General features: G+C 41.3%; 1 protein-coding gene across 1 annotated transcript; it reads right to left on the minus strand.

The window, feature by feature from the left end:
* Window positions 1-5,466: 5,466 nt before the first annotated feature.
* LOC123446865 (MEIOTIC F-BOX protein MOF-like) lies at window positions 5,467-7,305 on the minus strand. Its single transcript, XM_045123405.1, has 3 exons — window positions 6,261-7,305; window positions 5,874-6,140; window positions 5,467-5,793 (listed from the first exon to the last, which is right to left on the minus strand). Exons 1-3 carry the CDS (start codon window positions 7,218-7,220, stop codon window positions 5,587-5,589), a joined length of 1,434 nt encoding a protein of 477 aa, XP_044979340.1. The 5' UTR covers window positions 7,221-7,305; the 3' UTR covers window positions 5,467-5,586.
* Between the last annotated feature and the right edge of the window lie 2,851 nt (window positions 7,306-10,156).

Genomic DNA, 10,156 nt, shown 5'->3' on the forward strand with positions numbered 1-10,156 from the left:
TAGAGTTTTAAAATTGTTAAATAGGTGAAATAACAAATAGATTTTTAAAATTGTTAAATAGATAAAACCATATCATATCTAAATTGTACGCATCACTATTGATTAAAATTACATTTAAAGTAGAATTTAAAAATAAATAAATATGCAAACTAATATTATATTCAGATTCTACACATGGTTCTAATCAAATTTCATATATAATAATTTACAATTAGAGTTACAATTTAAAAGATATAATTTTTAAAAATATTTGTCACTTATAATTGAACTGCAGATTAATTAATAAAAACTGTAGGGGTTTTTCTGGAAATATATGAAAAACAATTTGTGTTTTTACTTAAGAATGGACTGCGGGTTTATTTTATGAAAACCAAAGAAGGTTTCTACAAGAAGTAAAAAAAATGATTCGTTTTCTCATTTAAATCCGGACCGTGGGTTGATTTCGAGAAAATACAAGGCTTTTCAGCAAAAATACGATGATGTACGGCAGAAGCATTATTTGTTTTATTATTAGGTAAGATTGAAAACCATCCTTAAATTACAGGGAAAACAAAATCTTTCTGCTTTAATGAGAATTGAAAACCATTCTTAAATTGAAAGCCATCCCTGAATCACATGTAAAGTTTTAATTGTCCTATCACGGGAAAAATAATCTCTTTGCTTTAGTAAGAATTGAAAATCGTCCTTAAATTATAGGAAAAAAATCTTTCTGCTTTAATGAGAACTGAATCCGTCCTTAAATCACAGAAGATCATTCATGATTCTCGCGCGATTGATTCGGGTGAGCAGAAAAGTCAAAGGCGGGATCACGAGTGGGGAAAGCGAGAAGGGACCACAAGTGGGGAAAGTGAGAAGGGACCACGAGCGGGAGGAGCGGGATCGAATGGTTACAAGATCGATCGGATCTTTGGCCAAACTCATATTGTTCGGATTTTAGGTTTTCCCTTCTCTAACTATGCTGAAACCTTGTTAATTGTGTGTGGTTTCATTATCAATGGTGTCGATGGGAGGCCATATGAAAGTAGACCAACAAGTAAATAAAGACTTATGTTTCTTGGTTTCCTTTATCACCAAAATAAAGTAGTGCCCTGGAAAATATTGAACAATGCTTAATAAGAAGAGTTTCGTCCACAACCTCGTTAAAATGATACTTCCCACATAATACATACAAATCATCTTGTGTATAACTCAAAAGAATAATGATTATCCTTTGTTTAGAAGATTTCATTACATTTTTAGCCCCATAAGAGCAACTCCAATAGCTCCTGTAAGAAAATCCCGTAAAGGTCATTTGTCATTTTTACGGGATGACCGTATAATTTAAGGGGAAAGTTCGAGAACCTACTTTCTTAAAAACTTCTTCGTGTAAAATAGTTTTCCTTCGTATTTCCATTAAAGTGTTGGTGCTCGCAAGTCAGTCACATCGTGTGGCGACGGCGGCTGGAGTAGTGAGGCGACATTGGTCAGCCTCGTGGCGGCGACCCGATCTGGCGATGAGAGGTCTAGCGGCGAGCGGCCTCGTGGGACAGGCGAGGCAAGGCTGCACGACAGAGCAGCCTCCTCGGGCAGGGTTGTGAGATGGCGATGACGGCTGGCCTAGCGTGGCAGGTCCACGCGGCAGGGACTGCGGTGGCATTTTGTCGGCGGAGAAGGCGGCCGACCTCATGGGATAGGGTTGTGATGTAGGGGCGATGGTGTTCTAGCGACGGTTGCCGGCCACGGGGCAGGGTTGCGCAGCAAGGGCGGTGGCGTAGTGGCGTGGCCTCGAGGGGGTCATGGCGATGTTTCGATGGTGGCGAGGTGACTTTTCAGCAACGGCGGGGTGATCTTACGGCATTCTGCTTGTGAAATTGCAGGCGGTTATCCGTCCGAAAAATTATACGAAAACATCATCTTTTCGTAAAATTACAGGATGGATCGGAGGGGGTGTTTTTAGAAGATCCCGTAAAATTTTCCGAGTTTGCGGGGGCTTTTGGAGGGATTTTTTTATCCGAACTTCTTGTAAACGGTAGCTTTTTTAGGGATACACATACACGAGCTATTGGACTTGCTCTAAACATGTGGTTTTTCTGGGATATCCTAAGTTCAAAGCTTGGTCACTCTTTGTTACCCGGAATTGACATATTTTAACCCATTTTATCAGACAAAAAAGACATACTTTAACCCCTAACAAAATAGTCCACGTTCTGACTAACTGAATTTTGGAACAACTATCAATCCTACATCGAACTCCGTCAATGTTGCCTCAACATACCCGGTTCCAAGCCCGGGTAAAGGAGGAGGGTTGTGATAGGCTTGGCGAGCCAACGTCAAAACTCAGCCACATTTATGGATATGAAACCCAAAAGATTTCGTTGGAGCGTAACCCTCTCAGCGACGCGCCACATCGAAACCCGGGTGTGGTGGAAATGGGCAAGGGTCAGGCCGTCACCCCCTAGGTGGCGCGCCGTATCATGATCTGGATATGGTGGCAAGTGAGCGAGTATTGGATCCTCGCATCCTTAGTGGCGCACTACATCGCCGTCCGGGTGTAGTGGAAAATGAGCAAGGGTCTTCACATTTGACTTGACGAGTGTAAAGGGCAAGGAAGCTAGCCGAGCCCAGGAGGATTCGCTTAGGTAGTTGGAACGTAGGGTCTCTGACGGGTAAGCTTTAGGAGGTAGTTGATACAACGATGAGGAGAGGGGTTGATATCCTTTGCGTCCAAGAGACCAAATGGAGGGTACAGAAGGCGAAGGAGGTGGAGGATACCGACTTCAAGCTCTAGTACACGGGGACGATTGCAAACAGAAATGGAGTAGGCATCTTGATCAGCAGAAGCCTGAAGTATGGAATGATAGACGTCAAGAGACGTGGGGACCGGATTATCCTGGTCAATCTGGTAGTTGGGGATTTAGTTCTCAATGTTATCAGCGCGTATGCCCCGCAAGTAGGCCACAATGAGAACACCAAGAGGGAGTTTTGCGAAGGCCTGGAGGACATGGTTAGGAGTGTACCGATTGGCAAGAGGCTCTTCATAGGAGGAAACCTCAATGGCCACGTGGGCACATCTAACACATGTTTTGAAGGGGTGCATGGGGGATTTGGCTATGGCAGCAGGAATCAAGAAGGAGAAGATATCTTAAGCTTTGCGCTAGCCTACGACATGATCATAGCTAACACCCTCTTTAAGAAGAGAGAATCACATCTAGTGACTTACAATAGTGGGCAACACTCTAGCCAGATTGATTTCATCCTCTCGAGAAGAGAAGATGTGCGTGCATGCCTAGACTGTAAGGTGATACCTGGTGAGAGTGTTGCCCCTCAGCATAAGCTTGTGGTTGATGACTTCGAATTCCGGACTCGTGTCCAGCAGGACAAACGTGCCAAAGTCGCTAGAACGAAGTGGTGGAAGCTCAAGGGAGACGTAGCTCAGGCGTTCAAGGAGAGGGTCATTAAGGAGGGCCCTTGGGAGAAAGGAGGTGATGCAGACAACATGTGGATGAATATGGCGACTTGCATTCGTAAGGTGCTCACAGAGGAGTTTGGAATGTCCAGGGAAAGTAGAAGAGAAGTTAAAGATACCTGGTGGTGGAACAATAATGTCTAGAAGGCAATTAAGGAGAAGAAAGATTGTTTCAGACACCTATATTTGGATAGGAGTGCAGACAACATAGAGAAGTACAAGATGGCAAAGAAGGTCGCAAAGCGAGCTGTGAGTGAAGCAAGGGGTCGGGCGTGTGAGGACCTCTACCAGCGGTTAGACATGAAGGAAGGCGAAAGGGACATCTATAAGATGGCCAAGATACGAGAGAGGAAGACGAGGGGTGTTGACCAAATCAAGTAAAGCAAATACAGAGCAGATCAACTCCTCGTGAAGAACAAGGAGATTAAGCATAGATGGCGGGAGTACTTTGACAAGTTGTTCAATGGGGAGAGTGAGAGATCTACCATTGATCCAGACGACTCCTTTGATGATACTAGTATGCGTTTTGTGCGGCGAATCCAGGAGTCAAAGGTCAATAAGGCTTTAAATAGAATGAAAGGAGGCAAGACGATGGGCCCTGATTGTATCACCATTGAGGTGTGGAGAGGCCTCGTGAACATAGTGATAGTATGCCTAACCAAACTTTTCAACCTCATTTTTCGGGCAAACAAGATGCCGGAAGAATGTAGATGGAGTATATTAGTACCAATCTTCAAAAACAAGGGGGATGTTTAGAGTTGTACTAATTACCGTGGAATTAAAGTGATGAGCCATACAATGTAGCTATGGGAGAGAGTCATTGAGCACCGCTTAAGAAGAATGACAAGCGTGACCAAAAAACAGTTTGGTTTCATGCCTGGGAGTTCGACCATGAAAGCCATTTTCTTGGTGCGACAACTTATCGAGAGATATAGGGAGCAAAAGAAGGAACTTCATATGGTGTTCATTGACTTGGAGAAGGCCTATGACAAGATAGCGCGAAATGTTATGTGGTGGGCCTTGGAGAAACACAAAGTCCCAGCAAAGTAGATTACCCTCATCAAGGACATGTACAATAATGTTGTGTCAAGTGTTCGAACAAGTGATGGCAACACTGATGACTTCCCGATTAAGATAGGACTACATGAGGGGTCAGCTTTGAGCCCTTATCTTTTTTTTTGCCTTGGTGATGGATGAGGTCCCAAGGGATATACAAGGAGATATCCCATGGTGTATGCTCTTTGCGGACGATGTGGTGCTAGTCGATGATAGTCAGACGGGGGTCAACAGGAAGTTCGAGTTTGGAGGCAAACCTTGGAATCAAAAGGTTTTAGACTTAGTAGGACTAATACCGAGTACATGAGGTGCGCTTTCAGTACTACAATGCACGAGGAGGAGGAGGATGTTAGCCTTAATGGTCAGGTGGTGTCTTAGAAGGACACTTTTCGATATTTTGGGTCAATGTTGCAAAAGGATGAGGAAATCGATGAAGATGTGAACCATCGAATTAAAGCCGAATGGATAAATTGGCACCAAGCTTCTGGCATTCTCCGTGGCAAGAGGGTGCCACAAAATCTAAAAGATAAGTTCTATAGGACAGAGGTTCGACCCGCAATGTTGTATGGCGTTGAGTGTTGGCCGACTAAAATGCGACATGTGCAACAACTAGGTGTCGTGGAGATGTGCATGTTGAGATGGATGTGCGACCACACAAGGAATGACCGGATCCGGAATGATGATATACGCGATAGAGTTGGGGTAGCGTCAATTGAAGAGAAGCTTGTCCAACATTGTTCGAGATGGTTTGAGCATATTCAGCGTAGGCCTCTAGAAGCCCCGGTGCATAACGGACGGCTAAAGCATGCGAATAATGTCAAAAGAGGCCGCGGTAGACCGAACTTAACATGGAAAGAGTCCGTAAAAAGAGATCTGGAGGATTGAAGCATCACCAAAGAACTAGCCATGAACAAGAACTAGCCATGAACATGGGTGCGTGAAAGCTTGCTATCCATGTGCCAGGCTGGGACGGGTAAACAAAAATATATTCTTGGAGATAAAAAGTATTAGGAATATTCGCCAAATATACCAAAAAATAATCTATGGGCAAAATGATTTCATAATAAACAGCTAAAAAGAGGATTCTAATTTTTCCTGACTTTAGTCACGTGGATCATTGCAGTCACTGGCATGTTCTTCTCCACCATCGACACAACATTGTCAACTTGTCGAGTACCTTGGCCTTCATGATCATCTCTGTCATCGTACTGGATTTGTACTAGGCTTAGACTGGAGGTCATAAACCCCATCTCCAAAATGTTGGAAGCTGAACTAGATGGAACCTTTTGGCACTACACACAGGAGCAAAACAAATAAATTTGGAGGTAAGGTCCTTCAGTTAGAGAAATCAAGTGAAGTTAAATGTAGTTACCTCACAGTTCTTCAGAGTAAGTTTCTCGAGGGCAGGCGTATTATGCAGGAAACTACACAACGTCTGAATGTTGTCACCAATCTCACATTGTTCAAGGACCAAGGTTCTTAGATTGCGGAACATTGGTAATCCATTGTGCTCCTCATCAAGTATCGCCTGCAACGTAGGACATGGGGCAGATTTATCACTTCCTGGCACCATCAGTTCAAATTGGTACCCAGCCGGCCAAGGAACACCAGGTGAAGGAGGTGGCGAAGTATGTTGTGCCTACATTGCAGACACAAGAATAGGTTTGTTAGTGTACACTTGCATTATACAGTTGAATGAATGGGAATTACATACAAATGAAGCAAGAAGCCAAGAACAAGACTGAAGGAAGGAACAAACCATATCACTGAATCCTGACAGCTCCAAGCTCCTGACGTTGGATAGAGAGGCGAGAAATCTGCATAGCATCGGTAGCAACAAACTTGCATCCTGTTGAAAAACAAAGGGATATCCTTTCGCCGGCAGAGGGTTGTCCAATAAGCGGACGGATGCGTGGACAAGATTAGGCGCCTCCTGTACGGTCACAGAGAAGTCTCGAAGGCCACGGAACTGGACGGCCAGGTGCAGCGAGGCGAGCCGAGGGGCTATGACCTCGAAGTTTAAGATGTTGCCTGCCTCAACGGTGAGGTTCTTGAGCGTGTTGGACTCGATCCTTGAGATCTCGGACATGTCCGTGTTTCTGATGGCCAAGTCTTGGAGGAGTGTGAGCCTGGAGAAGAGGTGCTTCTCGAAATCACCGTGGAGAATCACGTCGTCAAGGAGCAGCCTGGTGATGCGGTGGGCGCCGGAGGACAACGAAGGCAGCTTGACGCCGCGCACTTCGAGCACCGCCGGGGAGCTCTTGAGGCCACGGCGAACCCATCTGGTGTGGGCGTCGCAGACGGAATAACGGCGCTCGTGGAGGCCGCGCATCCGCAGAGGCCGCGGCGAGGCGATGCTCACCCGTAGGGTTTGTAGCGGTGAGGAGGCGCAGGTGCTACGGCGAAGCAAGAGGTTGTCGACGAAATCGTCCAGCTTGTTGTGCCGCTCCTCATCTTCCCCAACTTGGTCCTCCCCGCCGTCAATGTCGAGGCACGGGACGGCAAGCCAGAGGCGGCGCCACCTCGACGACAGCACGCAGGTTTGCACGACCTGCCGGGCCTTCAGGCGGGAGAGGATGGCGTGGAGAAGGCAGTCCGTCAGGTCGCTCAGCCGGTCGACGCCGGCGGCATCCATGTATTTTAGATCTGCAACGGGTCGACAGAGAAGATTACTTTCAGCTAAAAGACGCCCGCCGAGGTCAGCCCCCCATGTTTCCATCTCAAACAAAACCCACGATTAGGGCGATTAGAGCATCTGTAGCAGATACGCTAAAATCGCATCCACTAAAAACGAATTTACGATATGATTTCCTAAAACGAATTTACGAAAATTTATGATATGATTTCTATGTCGACGGAACAGATCCCATGTAAACAATTTGCATTTACAAAAGAGTCCTTCTAAAATCTCTCCTTAATAATAAAGCAAATTCGGTTTCTGGTCGTCCGTCTTGAAAATTACCCCTAAAGTTTGCATAAATTATCCACCATGCCACTGGTAAGTAGTAATAAAAAACGTTTCATAAAACGAAAAATCTTGAACTGGGCCGGCCCATGTAAAAACCTCCTATATTACGCTCTGCACGCTGGGAGAATATCCAGCACAACGTATGGGCCGGCCCATGCACAGGCGCCTGCTTTTAGTTCCGTTTATTTATTTATTTTCAGTTTTTTTATTTTAAATAATTTAAAACTTTAAATAATCTTTATAATTTTAGTAAACTGAAAATTATAAATCAACATATTTAAAAAATTAGAATGTATGTGACTTCAAAAACTGCTCGGAGTTTTGTAAAAAATGCTCGCATATACAATAAAATGTTTGCAATTTTATAAAAATGTTTGTACAATAAAAATAGTCCATGATCTCAAATACAATTCCATGTATTAAAAACTATTAAATGCATTTAACAAAATGCTTTCTAATTTAAAATATGTTCTAAAATTTTAAAAATAGCTAATGCCTGTTTTGATAGTTTCTTTTTTTATTTAGTTTTGTAAAAAATGCTCGCATATACAATAAAATGTTTGCAATTTTATAAAAATGCTTGTACAATAAAAATAGTCCATGATCTCAATTACAATTCCATGTATTAAAAACTATTAAATGCATTTAACAAAATGCTTTCTAATTCAAAATATGTCCTAGAATTTTAAAAATAGCTAATGCCTGTTTTGATAGTTTCTTTTTTTTTATTTAGTTTTGTAAAAAATGCTCGCATATACAATAAAATGTTTGCAATTTTATAAAAATGTTTGTACAATAAAAATAGTCCATGATCTCAAATACAATTCCATGTATTAGAAACTATTAAATGCATTTAACAAAATGCTTTCTAATTCAAAATATGTCCTAAAATTTTAAAAATAGCTAATGCCTGTTTTGATAGTTTATTTTTTTTATTTAAAATTTTCGTTCCATTTTTTTATTTATAATTTAAATAATTTAGAATTACAAAAACTTTGCATATTAAAAAATAGGAATTTGGATTAAAATGCTGACAAATTTTTATTTTGAATTAAAAATAGGAATAAAAAAAAGCGCCGGATTTTTAGATTTTTTTGCAAATTCCAAAACAATGTCCATGAATTTAATAAATATATTACTGATTTATAAAAATGTTTGTTTATTTAGAAAAACTTCATGCATTTCAAAAAATGTTTATGAATTTAAAATAAAATCCTCCAACATCAAAAATTATGTTCGTCTTTTCTTGAATTGGTGGCCAATTCAAAAGAAAATATTTAAACCCGTTCAAAATATAAAAAATATTCACGATTTTTAGTAAATGTTTGTAAATTGTAAAAAATGTTTTCGATTTTAAAACCGTTTTCATATTTGTAAAATTGTTCACGAAAGATCTAATGTATGTAGCTAAACATTAATGCTTCTAAGTCTTTGTGACAATATACCTGTGTGAATTTTGAAAAATTAACTATTGGATGGATCGGATTATTATTGTATGTTTTTTTAAAAAAATCTGGAAATTCAGAATAAATCTTCGAGTTACCAAGATTTTTGACGACCATGATATATATTTTTTGAAAATGTAAATATTGCTTCAACTTGTGAATAAATTTAAAAGAAGAAACATTTTCTTGCGTTTGTGCACAAAATTTCTAAATCAAGCCATGATATGTGAACATAATGTGGTCACCATCATTGGAGATTATGTTGTTTTTCTTCCGTGGCAACGCACGGACCGTTTTGCTAGTAGCGTAAAACATGCGAATATGGCTATGCCTAACATGTTAGGCGCACAACTCTAATCTGACCACAAATCGTCATGTACATTACACATCATCTGGTACACATGGTGTCACATCTACCTGCCTACTTTCTCATTTTATTTTTTATATTTTTATTAGCCGAGAATGTAATGTTTTTGAGTCCGATTTTTCTTATAAACTGGACCAACTCTCTTCTTCTTAATGAAATGCAGAAACCTCTCTCGAGGTGTTTAAAAAAACTATTTCATTCCTTTTATTCCACCTTTACTAAACTAAATCATTTATTCTCTCTTACAAACATATATATTTAGAATCGTAGTGCAAAGACCTTTAGCCTAAGATCAATATTGGATATATTTCAACTAATTTTATTTTTTTAATTAGTGAAGTCTGTTATTGAAATGAGTGAAATTTGTTATTGAAACAAGTGAATCTATTATTAAAATTAGTGAAACAAGTTTTGAAATGAGTGAAATCGGTTATTGGAACGAGTGAAATAAGTGAAATATGTCACTCACACGAGTCACATCTGTTATAAAATTAGTGAATCAGGTTTGGGAAACGTTCCGAGCCGGAAGACCGGCCGCACATCCCGCCGGTCGCGTGGGCAGCGTATGATCCGGCTTCATCCAATGGGCTCCTCTTGCACCCATGTGCACATGTTGATGAGCCTTAGCCAGTTTTTTTAGCTATGTGACCGCTTTTCTTTCTATACTTGTCTCTAAATCTCTACCCTAGTCATGTCATTTCTTTCGATCGTCCTCTTTTGCAATTGTCATGGACAAGCCATCGGAGCCCTAACCTGTTGATATTGAGCTACAACCAGCGAGGCGTTTTTATGGATCGACATGATTGCTGCAACCGACGACGGTCAGCACTGTCACCATCGAGTTTTGCTAGAACCGGCATCCAAATTTGCTACAA

This window comes from Hordeum vulgare, chromosome 4H (genome assembly GCF_904849725.1).
Source record: "Hordeum vulgare subsp. vulgare chromosome 4H, MorexV3_pseudomolecules_assembly, whole genome shotgun sequence".
Classification (NCBI taxonomy): Eukaryota; Viridiplantae; Streptophyta; class Magnoliopsida; order Poales; family Poaceae; genus Hordeum; species Hordeum vulgare.

Excerpts from the sequence above, each read along its gene's own strand:
- LOC123446865 (XM_045123405.1), bottom strand. The coding sequence starts at position 7,220 with ATGGAAACATGGGGGGCTGACCTCGGCGGGCGTCTTTTAGCTGAAAGT. Across the intron at positions 6,141-6,260 it reads TGTCAGGATTCAGTGATATG|GCACAACATACTTCGCCACC; the intron begins GTTTGTTCCTTC and ends TCTGCAATGTAG. Across the intron at positions 5,794-5,873 it reads TTACTCTGAAGAACTGTGAG|TGCCAAAAGGTTCCATCTAG; the intron begins GTAACTACATTT and ends TCCTGTGTGTAG.